The 21347-nt window shown below is 41.0% G+C and overlaps 1 protein-coding gene across 5 annotated transcripts in view; it reads right to left on the reverse strand.

Annotated features, from left to right (window-relative positions):
• CREB3L1 (cAMP responsive element binding protein 3 like 1) overlaps positions 1-21347 on the reverse strand; it is a 113187-nt gene that overhangs the window by 71589 nt on the left and 20251 nt on the right. For all 5 annotated transcript variants that reach the window (XM_078777671.1, XM_068119117.2, XM_068119112.2 and 2 more), the window contains exon 2: positions 9931-10120. In XM_078777671.1, the coding sequence (XP_078633797.1) occupies positions 9931-10120 (190 nt within the window). The remainder of the gene's footprint in view (positions 1-9930; positions 10121-21347) is intronic.

The raw sequence follows: 21347 nt of genomic DNA on the forward strand, positions 1-21347 counted from the left end.
TAGGCATATTTTCACCTCAATTTAAGTATGGAGCTATAGGTCCATCACGGACAGTGTGGATGACGTTTATGTTTTCTAACGTACAGTCATTGTTCTGAGAAGACCTCTAGCGATCTTTGCGTCAATAACGTGTGTAGGACCCACGTGATCGGATCACTGACTCAACCAATCACTTTTTTTCACTTTGATCACTCAATTTCATCAATGGATAATTGCTAATGTCATACCAATCATTATTTGATCTCACATACCTTAGAATATATGCCAATGTATACATATACACAAAGAATATATATTAGGGGGTGCTTACCTTAATTCGTTGTGTAGGGGTGCTTAACTTAATTCTTTGTGTATATATTGGATGAAATCTCCTCAAAGTAAGATAAGTGAACTGGAATGGAGTGTAATGATCATCAGTATTTACCAATCGTCTTTCTCCTTCATAGAAGCAACATACTTCAATGTTGGCAGTTTAGGTAAATGATAGATCATAAAACAGGAACATATATGGTTATTGCAGAATTATCTGTTCCTGTGTGAGGCGTATCATGTAGTTTAAGCAAAATGGATTAATTAATCATTTGAAAGAAACACTGTGATACGCCACTGTCAGTATTTTAACCACAAACTGCCATTAATCACTGTTCTCAACATCTTTTACACCTGAAGCACTAGGGTCTCTCTTTTTTTTTTTTCATTGAATTGAAAAACATATTGTACCTAGGAGAATTCATATTCACAATGAATATGAGAACTGCAGTGCATAAAACACATAAGCACAACAAACTTGACATTTTGCCTGAGTCAACTCCCTCCAAAAATATAACCACGGGTCACAAAGTCCAATGTTCCACAAACAAATTGGTCCTTTCTCAGCGAATATACAGGCTGTGTGCAAAGCTGATAGATCGTTTTTTCTTTCAATTTAAAACCTAAGAACTCGTAAGAAAAGCAAATAAAACTTCAATAATGGAAGCAGTTATATATTAAACTAGAATTGCACTCGGTAGAGTGCAAACCTCCACCAGGCTCAACAGTTTACACTTTGTATCCCACTAATAGACCAGATATGGATTCAGACCTGAACCAAAATCTAATCAGCTTGTTCTTGTCACGTAACTAATTCATCCACCTAGTTTTATCATAACTCGTCCACAAGTATTTGAGATAGCGTGCTATTTCTCGTTTTAGCCCTATCACTCAATTGTGAAGAATCACATAAAAATATTAAATAATTCTCATATCCGGATCCGTGTTCGGATCTTCACCAAACTCGAACCAATTCTTCCTTGTCAAACAACCAACCTCTCAACCAAGTTTCATCCAAATCCGTCCACAGCTTTTTGAGATATCCCACTATTTATTGATTTTGGCCCCATCTCTCAATGGTGAAGAATCACAAACAATTCTAGTATCCTGATTGGGATCCAGATCCAGATCTTCACCAAAATCTAACCATTTTGTCCTTTTCACATACCCAACCTCTCCACCAAATTTCATCTAAATCTGTCCACAACTTTTTGAGATAACCTGTTCGTTCACAAACAGACAAACAGGCAAAGACAGGGGTGAAAACATAACCTCTGCCCACCTTTTATGGCAGAGGTAATTATCCTATTCAGATCTGGATTGGGATATTCACCAAAACTGAATCAATTCTTCCTTGATACACACCAACCTGTCCACCAAGTTTCATCCGATTGATAATCCTTTGTAACAAAATGTCTGTGATTGGCTAATGTGTTCCTCATGACATATTTTGTATACATTTTAGTGGTATGGATGCATCGTCTAATATGGTGGAAAAAGTAGCCAAGGAAACTCTTGTCTAAGAAGAGAAAGTAAAAATTAAGGTTAATTCCAATTCTATATTATATTGCACCTTTTGAAAGAAAAGGGAAAAACTAAGGAAACATTGAATCTGATATACAGTTTACAATACACAAGCAAATATTTGTGCCCTTTACTTGAGGCTTAGCCATAAAGCAATACGACTCGTTTGGGTGGTTTACCATTCTGCATTTAGCCTATCTGGTGAAAGTGTGAGTTTGACGTCACACTCGATGCTTTTAATCTTTGAGCATGCCCTATATATCCAATAAATATATGCACATTCTCAGAGCTAAACCCTTTTCTGATGTCATTTACGTCTTGTGGCCTCTCCCAAAAAATGTTAAATTTGCACCAAAAGGCCAAAAGATTATCAAACAAAATGCGTAACCTTGGCAATTATGTCAACAATAATTTGCAGCTCCATCAATAAAAAGGCAAAACTGAAGAAAAGAGTTGATATTTTCAAAAAGTTCAAAATTTATAATATCCCAAACCGAAAAAACAACAAAAAAAAACTAGATTGAAGTCGATGCCCCATTGCAGAATCCCCATGCTTCCCACTGAAAGCAAAGTTGAAAGATGGCAAACAGTTCCACCAAGAACGATCCAATATCATTGGATGAACCTGGGGTCAAATTCTGGGGCATGAACCGGGGGTCAAATCCAAATAAATGATTACAAATTTCATGCGTCCCCTAATGCTGATTAATATATGCAAAGTTACATTTTAAAATGTGCCCGTAATTTCATTTTTTTGGTATTTGACCTTTTTGGTATTCCAGGGGACGGGGCCAAAATGATACTGCTCTCGCACTTTCTTGCTATGTGGTGATCATAACTACCAAGTTTGGTGAATTTCTACACAACCGATTAGGTGGAGATAGCGTGATGGATGGACGGACAGACATGGTTTATTTATTTTAACTTTTTTTTTTCCTTTTCTGCCATTATCTAAACATCGTCAATTGTAATCGGCTTTAAAAAAACTGGATCAGGTCTTAAGGGCCTAAAGGGCAGTGAACAGACAGAGACAGACAGAGCCGATTACAATTTTTATTTTTACAAACTGATCCAGTTTTCTTTCTTTTTTAGCATGGGGATACTAGATAAAAACAGGCAGTGTTTATAAAAACTCCTTCGTATATTAAAATAACAACCACCTTTAGAGGCCATTTTTCCCCGCAAGCAGGGGTTGGCCTTTTTCGGGGACCGTGGTTGTTGTTGTTTTTTTTGGTCCACTTTTTGAAGCAATGTTTTACGGCCGGTTGCCCTTCCTGCCGCCAACCCTTTTTGTCACCTTTTTACGACAAGCAGGGAATTACCAGTGAACTGGTACTCAATTTGCCGACCTCGGAAGGATGACAGGCTGAGTCAACCCCCCTGGTGTTAATTCAGCGATCGACCGGGATTCGAACCCAGGATCCTAGGATCCTAAGCTGGCACCCTAGCCGCTAGCCCAACACCAGGCTCCCTTCGTATATTAAAATGTGCAACATTAATATGTACCTACAAATATTTGCCCAAAATTTGAGAATCGGAACATAATCCAATGAGGTGATGCCTCTTTAATACAGGCTTAGTCTCATGGAGGAATAGAATTGCAGAGGACAACAGCTTTACAGGCTGCCAAGAGGGAAAAATGAGAAGAGGCAGACAAAAACACATAGACACATCATAAACGAGTAGTTGAGTAGCAAGAATGGAAGAGGGTGAAAAAAGGAAGAGGGTGAAAGAAGAAAAGGGGGGAAATGGGGTTCCTGAGGGTAGAATATATAGGAAGTTGGAATGGGAATAGACAGCACATTTGAAAGCAGAGATCACAAGAGAATAGACACAGGGAATCAGTTCCACAAATGAGAGAAGACAGGGATGAATATAAATGGAGGTGAAAGTTCAGCTTAAAATTGGGGACAGTCCTCAGGTGTGGGTTTCTGGAAGAATGTATGTGAGACCCTGAGGTGGGCTGTCAGTGGATGAAGGGAAAAAAGGGCAGGTGGAGTGGCCCAGAAGTCAGGCGAAAAATGAGGTTGATATTTACTCAAATTGAAAAATAAAACACTGACAAGATAGTATGGCAGATAGGTGCTGGAATTGTCCCTTTGATTATACAAGCATGGCATTTGGCACACAGTCAGAGCATGTCCTAAGAAAGATATTTGGCTCTAGGGCCATCGCAGATTTGTCCTTTTTTTGAAAAATAGCCGCCATTGTTGTCACAGGACAAACATGTGATGGTCCTATAGCCAAATATCTTCCTTAGGGCATACTCTAACTGTGTGCCAACTCTCGTGCTTGCATCATCAAAGGCACAATTTCTCCCAAATATTTCACCTATCTGCCGTACTAAGATAGCTGCAGGGAATTAGTGTTGTGAATTTTGGGCCTACATATTCGATGGAGAATATGCAGATAAGAGCATAATCAAAGATGCCTCAACACATAGAGTATAGTTCTTTAACTAGAACACAGTATGGAAATGTTAAGGCTGACCAAGAGACACTGACGAATGATCGTGTGGTATGTAAACATGGAGCCCCAAAGGAAAAAGGAAGGGAATGTACAGTAATGCACAATAATCTATGATTAAAATGGAAGAGACAGCAATCGTGTTATATTACACTTACAGCCCTGGTTTCACCTTCAATGAGTCTCACTAGGTTATATCATCAATAACAACAAACAAACAAAAAACAACTAGAAAGCATCTCAAAATGCAAAGCTCGCCCAATGCCCACTTTGTACTCAAACTAAACTTGAAGAAAACAACTAAAACGAAAGTAGTGTTCTCTATATTCTCATAATGAATGTTTGTTGAAAATTTGATGACAAATGCTCATCTCGTACAAAAGTTATGGCTTGGACAAACACACCGACACATGAACACACACATGCGTGCGTGCACACACACAACCCTGTCTCCCACTGTACGGTGGACAGGCAAACAAACCTATTTGTAAGGCACTTTTTATGAGCCATTCACAAAGCACCATAAACCACCGAGAGAAAGAAACAGCAGGATTTTTAAAAAAGCAGAGTTACAAAGACGAAGCTAAGAAAGACAAAGCTATTTATAGAGATGGTCTTTCAACAAATTTCCAATACAAAGACAATGGCAGAACAAAAATAAAGAGGAATCATTACATAGAAATAGCACACATGGTTAAAGGATACTTGGTACAAGTTTTTAGGGTTGTTTTGGGGAAGAGAGAAGATCAAGATTGAAATACTGAAGGAGTTGCAGTGCATAAACAAGGATATACAAGGAAATTGAATGTAACAGGAAGCCATTTGCCCCCATCATGCCTGCGCTTCATTAATCCATTCCATCAGTCTTTTGAGTTAATTTACTGCTGAAAATGGAGAAATTTTGGTATATTCTATATTACCCAAAGTTTTGTGATGAAGGTAATATAGAGGGCTGTTAACCAGGTGCTGCCCGGCCGGATGAGCGTTTCCTGGCGATGGTTCCGGGACGTATTGGACATTGAAAAGCTATGGAGTTATTGGCCTCATTTTGCCTGCGGGAAGCACAGCCCGACCCCAACATCCCTATATACAGTTTATCACAGCCCTTTTGGCCTCAGACCAGCCTTCAAGGCCAACCTGGGATAGCTTAAGACCTTGCCCAGATTCTGAAGTTTCTACACCCAAAATTTGGTCGGTGCTGCGGTTCAGCCGTGAAAGAATAACGTATAAATGCACAAACTCTTGACGTTATTTATAAGATTTAATACGAGGCTACCCTCATTAAAACTCTGAGCCAAATTTTAGTAAAACAGAGACGAAACCCAGTATAATGAATTTGGCCAAATGAACAATTGTTGCAGCCATTCTCATCATAGCAAGCAAATTGCACTTAAACCAAAAAAAACAACACAGCAAAGAAATAATTAAGATGGACAGTCAAACCATTGCAGGGAAAATTAATTCCTGCTTCACTCAATTCAAGACAAAATGAAGCAATCCTGCTGCCATTAAGCCAGCTGCAAGGAGAAGCGAATGAGCAAGGCCTGGCACCTGTCATGCTACACCGGCATAAAGTTATATAATGCTGTGCCATCAATCAGCAAGGTGACTGAGAACAGCACAAATCCTATACAATTCCACATTTTCTGTGATTAATGTGAAGTTATTAATGTGATTAATGTGAATTAAGATTAACTAGGGCATGCCCGTACTATATCTATATCTAAAATTATATCCCCCCCTCTATTTACATGAAATGGTTTGGCGCATGAAATGTTTTGGTCCATTCGCAACGCCAAAGCGAACGGCGAACGGCTTGCGAGTACAGTGACAATCCCCCCGGGGTTTTAATTAGTTTTAAAACATCGTTTAACGCCAACATAGCGCCAACATAGTTTGCAAACGTGAAATAAATGAATACGCTCTCAAATGTGCCATCCGAGGCAGAGTGTGTCCGCCACGTTCGGCACACGCGATAGTTCGCTGCTCTCTGATTGGTTGAATCGTTTTTTGGACATAGCTCGGTAAGTAATTGTCCGATTAATATGAAACCTTGAAAAGGCACATCCTCGGGTCCCCAGCAATATACCTGGCAAGTTAAAAGTATATCGGACCCGTGGTTGTCGAGAAACAGCGGTCACAGACAAACAAACGTACAAACAGAGATTACTGGAATTATAGATAGATGTGAATTAATTAATGTGATTTCTGTGAAGCCTCCCAAGTTTCTGCGATACCAGCTGTGTCTACCTGTCGCTTTGCTGACGGGTTTAGTCAAACGGTGGCACATTGAACTTCATAATCATTTTGCAAGTCTACCTGATTCTCAGGATGTAAAATGAAGTGAAATGCGTGAAAAGGACATTTTTACCCAACGCACAAGAAGCGAAAAGCGAGTGCGAGCAGGATATCTCAAAAGGTTATGGACGAATCCGGAAAAAACCTGGGGACAGGTTGAGCATGCGAGAACGCCGAATTGAGTCGATTTGGTGAAGATCCGAATCCGATAACTTTTTGAATTTTCTCAGTGATTCTTTACCATTGAGTGATGAAGTGAAAACTAATACATAGGAACATATTTTTAAAAGTTGTGGATGAGTTATGATGAAACTAGGTGGACGAGTTGGTTAGGTGACAAGAACAAGCCAATTCGATTTTGGTTCAGGTCCGGATGTAGATCCGGCCTCTCAGTGGGATACAAAATGGAAACTGTTCAGCCTGGCAGAGGTACGAGGATCATTTTAGCTAACTACCCATCCCCTTTCCACCTAACAATATTTAAATGGAGGGTTTTACAAAAAGTATTATTTTATCAATTTTAATAAAGCATCACATCTATCTCTTTTGGAAGATGTTGGATCTAAAGCTCTCAACATTATTTACATCTCCTGGAACAAGGCCAAATCACAAGGCCTGTTGCTCTCACATCACAGGCAGGTCGATAGCCTTTGATTTATACCACCTCTCCTCTGCTCCATCAAGATGCCATCCAGGATGTAGGTGTTCTTATTCCAGTAACTCCCTCCCAATTGTTTTAACTACTTCCAAAATCCTGGTTTACTGCATACCTCAACTCTTTCTTACTTTTTTTCTTCACTTCTGTTTACAGAACAGCATTCCAGAGGGTGTTTAATCTTACTCTTCCCACCAGGGCTTCAAGCAGAGAGTGCACGACCATCTCGTGTCATCCCTCACCCCAACCCACAACCATTTTTACGACCACTTACCCTATCCAGCCCAACCCTATTACTTTGAGATTACCGTGTTTCCTCCCTTTGTTCCCTTGCTCAATGTCCAACTGTTGTCCCACTGTAAGTTCATACTCTCCATCACGTCGCTCTTCCATGAGCCTCGATCTTGCAAGGGAAAAAAAGCAGGATCAGAAGCAGACCCTGGCTATAAATCTATCAATGAATCTTGCAACTTAAGTTTCAAGTGTCACACTTCAAATTGTAATGGAAAAATAATATTGATATCCATTGCTCAATAAGAGTGTGCAAACACCCAGGCTGCCTCTAAATGGGAACATGCTAACAACATGAAATGTAAATCGCATCACCAGTAGTGAAATGACACACGAGCTACAATTTAAACCAGTTTCGATCCGACTGTGTTTACACTTAGGTGCATTTGATCTGGTACAAAATTGTACACATCAGAAGTGGTTTAGGTTAAATATCGTTGAACCAGTCCAACTCATGCTAATGTGAATTATTGACCATCTTCAAACCAGTACGAAAAGTATTCATGTGACTAAAAGGGGTATGGTGAAGCTTGTTACAACGTTACCTTCCGTAACTCATGTGCTTAAGGCTGGTACAATCACAGACATACCGATATAGATCCCTGGAACATAAACTCTGTACAATTTAAATTCCTAAAGCCGGTGGTCTGACATTAACCTAATCATTTTATGCTTTTAAAATATTTACACAGCATTGCAAAACAGGTCATTCATATTCTTTGAAAAAGTATGCTCCAGAATATTTTTCTTACTTTGCATTCATAAATGTTCTATTAATAGCTACAAAAAGGTTGCAGGCCACAGTCATGTTGCGCCAGAAGCTCAGCCCAAACTTCCACTCTTCATAATGTAATCCCATAGAACTGCAGTTTATTGAAAACCCAGATATCTGAATTCGGCTTGGTGTTGGGTTAGCGGTTAGGGTGCCGGCTTGGGATCCTAGGATCCTGGGTTCAAATCCCGGTCTAACGCTGAATTAACGCCAGGGGGGTTGACTCAGCCTGTCATCCTTCCGATGTCGGCAAATTGAGTCCCAGCTCAATGGTAATTCCCTGCGTGTCGCAAAAGGCGACTAATAGGGTTGGCGGCAGGAAGGGCATCCGGCCGTAAAACATTGCTTCAAAAAGGGGACCACGGTGCCCAAAAAAGGCCAACCCCTGCTCTGCGGGGGGAAATGGCCTCTAAAGTTGGTTCTTCTTCTTCAGATATGAATTACCATAGAACTACACCAGAAGAAGATAAGGTTTTTCCAGGATCGCCACTAGCATATCCACATAACTGTGTGGAAAGGATCGTGACCTGATCCTTGAAAATGATCGTGGAGATACATCAGATTGAATGTAATTTTGCCGTTTTGGTTTGTTAAAATCACCCATTATGAGGCAAACATCAAATTCCAGAGGCGAGCCAGCTGCATTGTGGGACAAGTGAACCTCGCGGCAGAGTGACTGAATGGGGACTATCAGGAAAACTACAGTGAAAGTGTCGTCGACATTTTGTGAAATACCAGTCATCCGTACAGGTCCTGGAGGATAATTGTGTTTTAACTCAAGTGATGGAACATTTCAGCCAAATTGAAGGAAACAGCATGTGTGATCCCACCATAAGCACCACGTAATTTGTCTAAACATGTAACAATTGTGGTTTTTGATGCAATTATGTACATGTGGAAAGACGAGGAGTAAATTTGATATTCAAATTAATTAACGGGTTTGTAATAATCCTTTGTGGCCTCATTTGAGCATGCAATTATCAAGCATCCCAAAATATCCATAAAGGATACATCCAAAAACTAATTAAATATTCTGGATTACATGGTGTATCGTTACCCTTTGTATCTGAAAAGGCTGTTCACATAAAACATTAACTACCTAGTCAACTTATTTACAGTGCAGAGGCTGCTGACCAGACAACCACCCCAATCTAGGTTAGCAAGCAGTGTAATCGAGTGACAAGGAATCTCCAAGAAGACCTTGGTACCAACAATCCAGGGCAGGAATTTGTAATTTGTTCAGCGTGCCGGTGATAATTCACGGTCCTCTCCATGAAAGTCATCTTGGGATCTTTAACGCCATCTGGCAAATGGGACACCTGGTTTAACATCCACATATCCATCAGCACACATATGTATGCACTGCCCTGCATGTGAAACACCAGGGTGGAAATTTATAGCTGGGTCAAGATTCAAACCCAAGTTAGATAGGCCAGAGGTGAACGCCGTGTATCACTATGGCCTAGCAAATGCGCCTTTGTCCTCTTAAAAACAAGAAATGATTTTCCCTGTCCTTATTCTTCTTCCACAATTTGCACATAACATGTTGATGTACTTTTCCCATTCCTGCATCACGTTTCAAACAACTATCACTTTCACCTTGCTACAACCTTACCGTTTCCAAAATCGTCCAGTTTAAGAGGAGCGAGAGGGGACTGCGGTGTCGAATAACTGTGCTCTGCTTGGATGTCTGGACCTGGACAGAGGTCCACTTCCATAAGAATGCTCTTGTCGACAAGCAGGGGATCTTCAAAAAGAGACTTGAAAAGATCATGAGAGAGCTCATCCAGACAATCGGACAGGTGCTGTTTGGGGTAAAGAAGAAAAACTCAAATCAGGCAATGTCAGGAAAATAAAATCAGTGCTCAGCATCAGCGGTGTTTACAGAAGATCAACATATGTTATGTTCAGTTTGTTCTCACCATATGTTCTTCAAAATGTTCACTTGCACAATTTTAAATTACAGCTTTAGAGGGAGTGGTAATTTTAAATCTTTCCAGTTTTATCGTGAATGCAGGTCTGTAGTTTGGCTACAGAACAATTTCTGCAATCGAGAAAAAGATTTTACAGATAACATTTATTAAATATTTTTCTGAAACAGGTGTTTAATGACTAAACATTTTGTGTACACAGGCAATTGCAAAACATGCACAAGACTGCACATGGACTTTTTCCATGTTTGCACCATGTCCAGCAATAATAATTTATATATACAGTCACATGAAAAAGTAAGTACACCCCAAGTAAAGTTTTGACTTTTTCAACATATTTCAACATCCAGCTATTTGATCTTCATTTCAACAATATTGATAGATAAAGGTGATATAATATAACAAATGCCATGAAACATTTACATTTTGTAGTCAATTGTATAATATAAATAAACTTAATGCAAATTTCGCATGTGGAAAAAGTAAGTACACCCATGGCTCTAATAGGTGGTATTGCCCCCTTTGGCAGAAACAACCTCAAGTAGGCGTTTCTTATAACTGTCTACCAGTCTCTGACATCGACTGGGAGAAATTTTTGCCCACTCCTCCATGCAGAATTATTTCAGCTGTGCGATGTTTGAGGGGTTTCTTGCATGCACAGCTCGTTTCAAATCCCCCCACAACATCTCGATGGGATTTAGATCTGGGCTTTGACTTGGCCATTCCAGAACCCTCCATTTCTTTCTTTTCAGCCATTCCTTGGTGGATTTACTGGTATGTTTAGGGTCATTGTCATGTTGCAAGGTCCACCTTCGGTTGAGCTTCAACTTTCCGACAGATGGCCTCACATTATCCTCAAGCACCCTCTCGTACAATGAAGAATTCATAGTGGATTCTATGATGGTGAGCTGCCCAGGCCCTGATGCAGCAAAGCTGCCCCAAACCATAATATTTCCACCACCATGCTTTACAGTTGGTATCAGGTTCTTGTGGTCAAATGTTGTCTTTGGTTTTCGCCAAACATGTCTTCTGGTACTGTGGCCAAATAGCTCTACCTTTGACTCATCTGTCCAGAGCACATTGTTCCAGAAGTGCTGGTCTTTGCCAAGGTGTTCATTGGCAAACTTTAGTCTTGCCCTGATGTTCTTTCTGGACAGCAAAGGTTTCCTCCTGGCACACCTCCCATGTGGATCAAATTTGTGCAGCCTCTTTCTAATGGTAGACTCGTGCACTTTGACATCAACAGTGGCAAGAGCTACCTGTAGGTCCCGTGATGACATTCTGGGGTTCTTAGAGACTTCTTTCAGCATCTTGCGGTCTGCTCTCGGGCTGAACTTGCTGGGGCGGCCTGGCCTGAACAAGTTGGCAGTTGTTTGGAATCTTATCCACTTGTAGATGATCTTCCGGACAGTCGAATGATTGATTTCAATTTGTTTGGAGATCTTTTTAAATCCCTTCCCAGACTCGTAGGCATCTATAACCTTCTTTCTGAAGGCCCCAGAGAGCTATTTTGATCTAGGCATGGTGACGCCGCACACTTCAACAACAAAGAGAAAACCAAACTAAATGTCTGTGGTTTCGAGGTTTAAATAAGACAGGTTCCTCCAAGATCCTCTCTAACGATGTTCTAATCATTTGCACCTGAGCTGGTGCACCCGATTCTAATTTGAGGTATTTGAAGTAGTGATAAATGTAGGGGTGTACTTACTTTTTCCACATGCGAAATTTGCTTTTATGTTTATTTAAATTATACAATGGACTACAAAATGTAAATGTTTCATGATATTTGTTATATTATATCACCTTTATCAATATTGTTGAAATGAAGATCAAATAGCTGGATGTTGAAATATGTTGAAAAATTCAAAACTTTACATGGGGTGTACTTACTTTTTCACGTGACTGTGTGTGTGTGTGTGTGTGTGTGTGTGTGTGTGTGTGTGTGTGTGTGTGTGTGTGTGTGTGTGTGTGTGTGTGTGTGTGTGTGTGTATATATATATATATATATATATATATATATATATATATATATATATATATATATATATATATCCATACATAATTACATACACTATTGGGCACCCCCGCCTGAACACAGATGACCACTTAGTGTACGGGAGTCAAAGAAATGTATGTTGTCAAGAATAGCACCATGATCATAATAATCACAAGGATTGTCATGAGGTTAGGAAAGCATGTGATAATGATGCACCGTAATCACCAATACTGTAATCACTGCTGTGAGAGGCGAGGTAACATGAGGTGAGGTAACACGAGGAATGGAAAGAGGAATAAAGACGCCGTGATCATCAATATTGTAATTACCTCAGTGGTGCAACCAATTGATGAGTGAAAGGAAAAATGGGCACACCTGATTGGCGAGTGATGCGTCCAATTGAACAGTGAATATCATTGACATAGCTACAGCCACACGATCACTATTTATTATAGACTATGCATACATTTGTATCTCTGTGTTGTTCTGCCTGAGAGCAGCACCAAAAGTGCAAAAGCATCCCCAGTATACGGACTAAACTGGGTGGGTTGCCTTTACCTTCTCAGTAATTGTCAGGACGGACACACACACACACACACACACACACACACACACACACACACACACACACACACACACACACACACACACACACACACACACACACACACACACACACACCTCAATTTTTAACAAACACGACAGACAAGGTGTAGGCTCATGCAATGGTTGTTGTGAAAGCATTGGTCTCCTTGGTGCCTTCAAAGAGCCACCAAACCACTGACGTGCACACTTCACCATGGAGGATCGTTCGGGTCTGAAATCAACCATCTATCTCCCTTACAAGCCGGCCCAATAATACATCCGCTCCTGGCATCAACATTTCCTGAAATTCCTTCCTCAACATGCTTTCTTTCCCTCAGCAGTTTGTCCAATCATTTACACCTCCAACTGCCCTATTCATCATCCTGACACGAGCACGCTGAGGCAAGTGGTGAGGCAATAACAAATAAAACAGCTTGCATTTTCCACCAGGGAGGCAGACCCAACTGATGGGAACCTAAAGCCCCTTCACATAACCCGTAACGAGTGTGTATCAGTCCTTTGGCGACCCAGAGCCCAACAGCAAGCTCATCTGTGGTCAACAAAACCTCTCAAATCCTGGTGCCAGCCAGTCTGACTCCAGTACACATTCTGCCTCTGTAGCTCAACTCAAATATGATTGAGTAAGGTTGGACACTGCTCTCAAAAAAAAAGCTGCATATCTTGATCTACTGTATAGTGTCTTTACTTAAAAGGCCGATGCCCCCTATCCCTCCCCTCCCCACAATTCTCACCACAACAGATTTATGTCTAAAGAACGGGGACTTATCATCCACTAACTGAGAGTTAATATTTCCTAGTCAATATTAACACGTCCCAGGTGCAACTGCACCTGACGGCATTGGCACTGAAATCCTCAAGAGCATTGACCCAACCCTCTCCTCTTTTTTTCAATCATTCTCCAGGTCTTGGAAAGTTGTAAATGTCATGCCTATGCAGAAAAGGGTTCCACATCTGACCCACAACTCCAGGGTGGTCAGCATTGCCTCCATCACAAGTAAAGTGAAAGAATCGAAAATTGCTGGAAACCTCATATGTTATCTATTCATAAGCTCTAATCTATGACCATATTTTACCTTGAAATGTTGCCTTTAACTTAACAACTGAAATGGATGTTCTGTCACACGACAAATCAGGGATATCTCTCTGGCCATCTCTCAAGCTTTCAATACTGCCTGGTGCTCAGCTTTACTTTGCAAACTGTGCGCCAAAGGAATCCAGGGGCCTCTCCTAGATTGGTTCTCAGATTTTACAAAACCTGGCCAATCTCAAAGGACAATCAGTCATCACATCAAGAGTATAGAGAACCCCCGCAACAGATTGTTTGATGGGACAGGTCTGACACTTGTTTGCATTTAACCTCTTTGATGTGACAAAGTTTTAAGAGTCGTTGAGATGCAAGTCAAGCACTAATATAATTTATTCAGTGCGTCAGCATTTTGTAAACGAGTCAGCATATATTTTTGGAGGAATGAACACATGTACAGAATGTTCAGGTCTGGCAGTAGGGCCTGTGATATATGTTAGAATGGAATGTGAGTTATATAAATGACAATGACTACAAAAAACATCTGAAAGAACAGTCATAATGGCTAAGAATGGGAGAGGACCTCACCTGTAATCTTAAGAAAAAGGAAAGGGTAGCAGAGACAATGCAAAATAACAGCGATATAAAAGACCTGTATGCTGTGACCAAATATATATTTCTATCCAAACCTAAATGCAACCAGATACTTTTTTAAGCTGCATTGTGCAGATGATTGCAACACAATTTGAAAAACACACACGACTACATTGCACAAAAAAACAAGAAAGAGCAATCAGGGATTGCAGACCCTCGCCAGGATGCGTTTTCAGTGGTTATTAAGGCTTTTGTGTTTAAACAAATATGGCGGCCGAACCACGTGACAGATGACGCCATCATCATTTTTTTTTCTCCGCCAATTTATCCCGAGATTATGCTCAAGAAATTTCATCTTGATCGGGTGAAGTTTTGTACTTGTCGAATTAAGACGTCATAATGGAGGCACCTATGACATCATCATTAAGATGTTATTCCACATGGAGAGTTCTTTACAATGAGCCATGTCTCAATTTTTTCGATGCAGCATTTTCGGAGATATAGAGGTGCAAATTTTTTCAGGTTTTCCCATATGGCGGCCGAACCATGTGACCGATGACATCATTATTTTTTCCTTCTCCACCAATTTATGCCTACCTGACACTCAATAAATTTCATCTTGATCGGATGAAGTTTTGTACTTGTCGAATTAAGACGTCATAATGGAGGCACCTATGACATCATCATTAACATATTTTATTCCCCATGGAGAGTTCTTTACAATGAGCCATGTCTCAATTTTTTCTATTCAGCGCTTTCCGAGATATAGAGGTGCAAAGTTTTTCGGTTTTTCCAAGATGGCGGCCGAACCACGTAACCTATGACGTCATAATTATCATTTAAAAAAATTATACGGGTGGAGTTGCACCTATGGTGAAAATTTCATGTCAATCGGACCAATCAATCGGATGCAGAGAAAATCATATTTATTCTGTGCGGACAAACAAACAGACAGACAAACAGACAAACAAACTGACTCAAATGCAATACCCTCTCCAGAGGAGAGGGTAACTAGAACGGCACTCGGTAGAGCATGCACCTCCACCAAGCTGAACAGTTTGTTTTGTATCCCACCAATAGGCCGGACCTAACCAACTCATCCACCAAGTTTTGTCATAACCTGCCCACAGTTTTTTGAGATATTGTGCTATTGAAGGAGCTATGTTCCAACGCGAGTCGGAAGGATTGACGCGACCAAAGACGGAAATTCGTCCGAGCTGCTTTATTGCACGTATCAAACTCGGGTACTCTGAAAAGCCCGTTTATCGGGCAGCAATATATATACACATTATGCCGGAGCGTTTGCCCGGGAAAAGCGAGACCGGGCATGCCCGGGCGTCAAGGGCGAGTCCTGGAAAGGCGAGTCTGGACCTGCCCGGGCATCCTGGGCGAGCCCTGGAAAGGCGAGAGTGGGCATGCCCGGGTGTCCTGGTCGAGCCCTGGAAAGACGAGTCTGGGCATGCCCGGGAAAGACGAGACCGGGCGTGCCCGGGAGGCTCGGGCGAGCCCGGGAACAGCGAGTCCGGGCATGCCCGGGAGAGGCGCGTCTGGGCCTGTCCGGGCGGCCTGGACGAGCCCGGCATGGTGATTGCTCCCTGGCCGCGTCCTTGGTAGGTGCAAGGCGATTGTGTACACCCAGCGGTAACCGCTACACTATACTGTATATCGTTTTTGGCCCCATCTGTCAATGGTGAAAAGAATCACTTGTTATATTAAAATGTTCTCGTATCGGATCCTCATGCGCATTTTCACCAAAATCGAATCAATTTCTCCTTCCAAACTCTTCAAGTTTTGGCCGAATCCGTCCTCAACTTCGAGATATCCTGCTCACAAACAAACAAACAAATAAACATGGATAAAAACATAACCTTAGCCCACCTTTGGTGGCGTAAAAAAAAAAACGAATGGCTAATTGAACCAATTTAAAAGGCGATTTTGAAAACTGGGAAAATCATGCTTGAAATGCCATGAAAAAAGAAATTCCAAAACTTAAAACGTACAACATATGAAACATGTGGAAGACACATTCCCCTTCAAGGGCTCGGCTGCATCAATTAAAAGCAGATGTGACATCTTCTCAATGCTGAAAATTAATCTGACATGCAAATTATACCATTGTCACACATAAACTGGTCGGCACACAGATTTCAATTGTATTTGACACCAGATAGGAACTTATGTTTTATATCTGTCTAAGTACTTTTTCTATCCTGCTAACTATGCTTAACCACTACGATATATATCCTGCTAACTGGGCTTAACTAACCACTTCGTTACATTTCATACACATTTGCTGTTCACAAAATACGTATGCAGACACCAATATTTCCACAAAATCAAGGAACTTAGGTGCAGGAGGAGGCCATGCAGCCCTTAATGTCTGCTCTACACCTACCAGAGTATTGTCATCCATCCACACACAAGCTACCTACCAGCCATACAAGCCAATATCCACCTATCTCCAATGCATCCAGATACATATCTAAATCTCATTTAAACTTATCCACCCTCTCCAATGCCACTACCCTTTCTGGGGAGACCATTCCATGCATTAACCATTCTGTGACTGAAAGGCCCCTGCCATAAACCTCTCTAAACTCTCATCTTTACCCTCAAGCTATGACCACTGGTCCTACCTTTGTCCAATCTGCTGAAAAGAAATGCACTGCACCGATCTTGTCCGTACCACACCCTTCATTATCTTGCACATCTCAATCAGATATCCTCGTAATCGCCTCCTTTCCAATAAATAAAGTCTCGTCTCCTTCAGACGTTCTCCATAGCTGAGTCCAGCTATCCCCGGAATCAATCTAGTAGCTCGATGTTGTACCATCTCCATGGCAGCTATATCCTAAGACCACAACTGTTCACAATATTCTGGATCAATATAAACAGATTACGGTGCATTCTAGATCAATTAATTGTCGTCAATGTATCTCTTCCTGACAAAAAGTAAATACAAATCTATAATGTCCCGGCAGAAACGTATTCCGAAATAATTTTGGTTCCAACAAACTGCACAATAATGTATCACGAGTTCCCTTAGAAGGAACTAAATAAAGTGCAGGAGGAGGCCATTAGGCCAATCAAGCCTGCGCAATAGTTGCCAACTTATGGTTGTTTGTTCTATCACTGGCAAATGCTTAGCATCAAGCAAGGAAGCAGCAAGCAACACTGTTCGAGTTTTTGGTACGACTCAGCCAGGGTTCCAACCACCAACATTCCAGACGCAGAACTAACAATATAACCATTTACACCACCAAGTCTGGTAGGTTAAAAAAAAACAAAAAAAAACTGCAAAACGCCACCAAAAAAGAAAACATCGGCAAAACTCGAAAAGCTGGTCACATTGTGGACGGTCATCCATCCATTTACACAGCTGGGCTGCGACAAGGTGTTATTAGGATACCCAGGCACCACTGGGGTAGACATCTGTACTGCAGCCCTCACTGGTGGGTCAAAAAGCCATTTTGGAGGAACCTAAACTTGCTGGCATATTTTGGGGTAACTACAAAACTATGTAATACATTGTATAAATTTAGATAACAACTTTGAGTGATGCACAAGCTTAACAGTCTGACGGGGGAGCACAGAGGCCGATGAGCGCTTTGATCTGGCTTCCATTCGCGACCCAGACCATAAAGTTTTCACAGGCTGGGTGTTGAATCAACAAGTGTGCCATCCCTCAGATGAACGTTAAGCAGGGGACCAGTCTGCATTTATTTTGTTGGTGGGTGTTAAAGACGCAAGTAAAAGTGTCTTTCAATGAAGGAGGCAAGTTATTGCCGGCACTCTGAACAAATTTGAAATTGCTGCCTTGGCCACTGGGAAGGCAACAGAAAACCACCCAGCATATAATCCTCGCCATGCGACTGCTTTGAAAACACTGACACTCTCTCCTTAGAGTGTGTGAGAGAGAGTGAGAGAGAGAGAGCAGAGATTGAGAGAGTAGAGATTGAGTAGCGAGCAATTGAGAGAGTAGAGATTGAGTAGAGAGCAACTGAGAGATTAGAGATCGAGAGAGCAGAGTTTGAGAGAGTAGAGATTGAGAGAGTAGAGATTGAGAGATTAGAGATTGAGAGAGCAGAGATTGAGAGAGCAGAGATTGAGAGATTAGAGATTGAGAGATTAGAGATTGAGAGATTAGAGATTGAGAGAGTAGAGATTGAGAGAGCAGAGTTTGAGAGAGCAGAGATTGAGAGATTAGAGATCGAGAGAGTAGAGATTGAGAGAGTAGAGATTGAGAGATTAGAGATTGAGAGAGCAGAGATTGAGAGAGTAGAGATTGAGAGAGTAGAGATTGAGAGAGTAGAGTTTGAGAGATTGAGAGATTAGAGATTGAGAGATTAGAGATTGAGAGAGTAGAGATTGAGAGAGTAGAGATTGAGAGAGTAGAGATTGAGAGAGCAGAGATTGAGAGAGTAGAGATTGAGATAGTAGAGATTGAGAGAGCAGAGATTGAGAGATTAGAGATTGAGAGATTAGAGATTGAGAGAGTAGAGATTGAGAGAGGAGAGATTGAGAGAGTAGAGATTGAGAGAGTAGCGATTGAGAGAGTAGAGATTGAGAGAGTAGAGATTGAGAGAGTAGAGATTGAGAGAGTAGAGATTGAGAGAGTAGAGATTGAGAGAGTAGAGATTGAGAGAGTAGCGATTGAGAGAGTAGAGATTGAGAGAGTAGAGATTGAGAGAGTAGAGATTGAGAGATTAGAGATTGAGAGAGCAGAGATTGAGAGAGCAGAGATTGAGAGATTAGAGATTGAGAGATTAGAGATTGAGAGAGTAGAGATTGAGAGAGTAGAGATTGAGAGAGTAGAGATTGAGCGAGCAGAGATTGAGAGAGTAGAGATTGAGAGAGTAGCGATTGAGAGAGTAGAGATTGAGAGAGTAGAGATTGAGAGAGTAGAGTTTGAGAGATTAGAGATTGAGCGAGCAGAGATTGAGAGAGTAGAGATTGAGAGATTAGAGATTGAGAGAGCAGAGATTGAGAGAGTAGAGATTGAGAGAGTAGAGATTGAGAGAGTAGAGTTTGAGAGATTGAGAGATTAGAGATTGAGAGATTAGAGATTGAGAGAGTAGAGATTGAGAGAGTAGAGATTGAGAGAGTAGAGATTGAGAGAGCAGAGATTGAGAGAGTAGAGATTGAGATAGTAGAGATTGAGAGAGCAGAGATTGAGAGATTAGAGATTGAGAGATTAGAGATTGAGAGAGTAGAGATTGAGAGAGGAGAGATTGAGAGAGTAGCGATTGAGAGAGTAGCGATTGAGAGAGCAGAGATTGAGAGATTAGAGATTGAGCGAGCAGAGATTGAGAGAGTAGCGATTGAGAGAGTAGAGATTGAGAGAGTAGAGATTGAGAGAGTAGAGTTTGAGAGATTAGAGATTGAGCGAGCAGAGATTGAGCGAGTAGAGATTGATTGAGTAGAGATTGAGAGAGTAGAGATTGAGAGATTAGAGATTGAGAGAGCAGAGATTGAGAGATTAGAGATTGAGAGAGTAGAGATTGAGAGAGTAGAGATTGAGAGAGTAGAGATTGAGAGATTAGAGATTGAGAGAGCAGAGATTGAGAGATTAGAGATTGAGAGAGCAGAGATTGAGAGAGTAGAGATTGAGAGAGCAGAGATTGAGAGATTAGAGATTGAGAGATTAGAGATTGAGAGAGCAGAGATTGAGAGAGCAGAGATTGAGAGAGTAGAGATTGAGAGAGCAGAGATTGAGAGAGTAGCGAGCAACTGAGAGATTAGAGATTGAGAGATTAGAGATTGAGAGAGCAGAGATTGAGAGAGCAGAGATTGAGAGAGCAGAGATTGAGAGAGCAGAGATTGAGAGAGAGCAGAGATTGAGAGAGTAGAGATTGAGAGAGTAGAGATTGAGAGAGTAGAGATTGAGAGAGTAGAGATTGAGAGAGTAGAGATTGAGAGAGTAGAGATTGAGAGATTAGAGATTGAGAGAGCAGAGATTGAGAGATTAGAGATTGAGAGAGTAGAGATTGAGAGAGTAGAGATTGAGAGAGTAGAGATTGAGAGAGTAGAGATTGAGAGAGTAGAGATTGAGAGATTAGAGATTGAGAGATTAGAGATTGAGAGATTAGAGATTGAGAGAGCAGAGATTGAGAGATTAGAGATTGAGAGAGTAGAGATTGAGAGAGTAGAGATTGAGAGAGTAGAGATTGAGAGAGTAGAGATTGAGAGAGTAGCGATTGAGAGAGTAGAGATTGAGAGAGTAGAGAATGAGAGATTAGAGATTGAGAGAGTAGAGATTGAGAGAGTAGAGATTGAGAGAGTAGAGATTGAGAGAGTAGAGATTGAGAGATTAGAGATTGAGAGATTAGAGATTGAGAGATTAGAGATTGAGAGAGTAGAGATTGAGAGATTAGAGATTGAGAGAGTAGAGATTGAGAGAGTAGAGATTGAGAGATTAGAGATTGAGAGAGTAGAGATTGAGAGAGTAGAGATTGAGAGATTAGAGATTAAGAGAGCAGAGATTGAGAGATTAGAAATTGAGAGTAGAGATTGAGAGAGTAGAGATTGAGAGATTAGAGATTGAGAGAGCAGAGATTGAGAGAGTAGAGATTGAGAGATTAGAGATTGAGAGAGCAGAGATTGAGAGATTAGAGATTGAGAGAGTAGAGATTGAGAGAGTAGAGATTGAGAGAGAGTAGAGAGAGAGTAGAGATTGAGAGAGAGTAGAGAGAGATTACCTGTACAATAAATGCAAGATGACAAATTTGAGTCATGCAAAAGATTATTATCAATACAATACAGAGCAAATTGGGAGCTTTTGTCACAATTAAGCAAACCATGTTTGTTGTATTTATCAAATATATTGGACCAAAGTTGTCCATAAATCACTTGAAGCAAGTCTCAAGCATTTGAGAGCAAGT

Source organism: Myxine glutinosa, chromosome 1 (assembly GCF_964187855.1).
Source record: "Myxine glutinosa chromosome 1, kmMyxGlut1.1, whole genome shotgun sequence".
Taxonomy (NCBI): Eukaryota; Metazoa; Chordata; class Myxini; order Myxiniformes; family Myxinidae; genus Myxine; species Myxine glutinosa.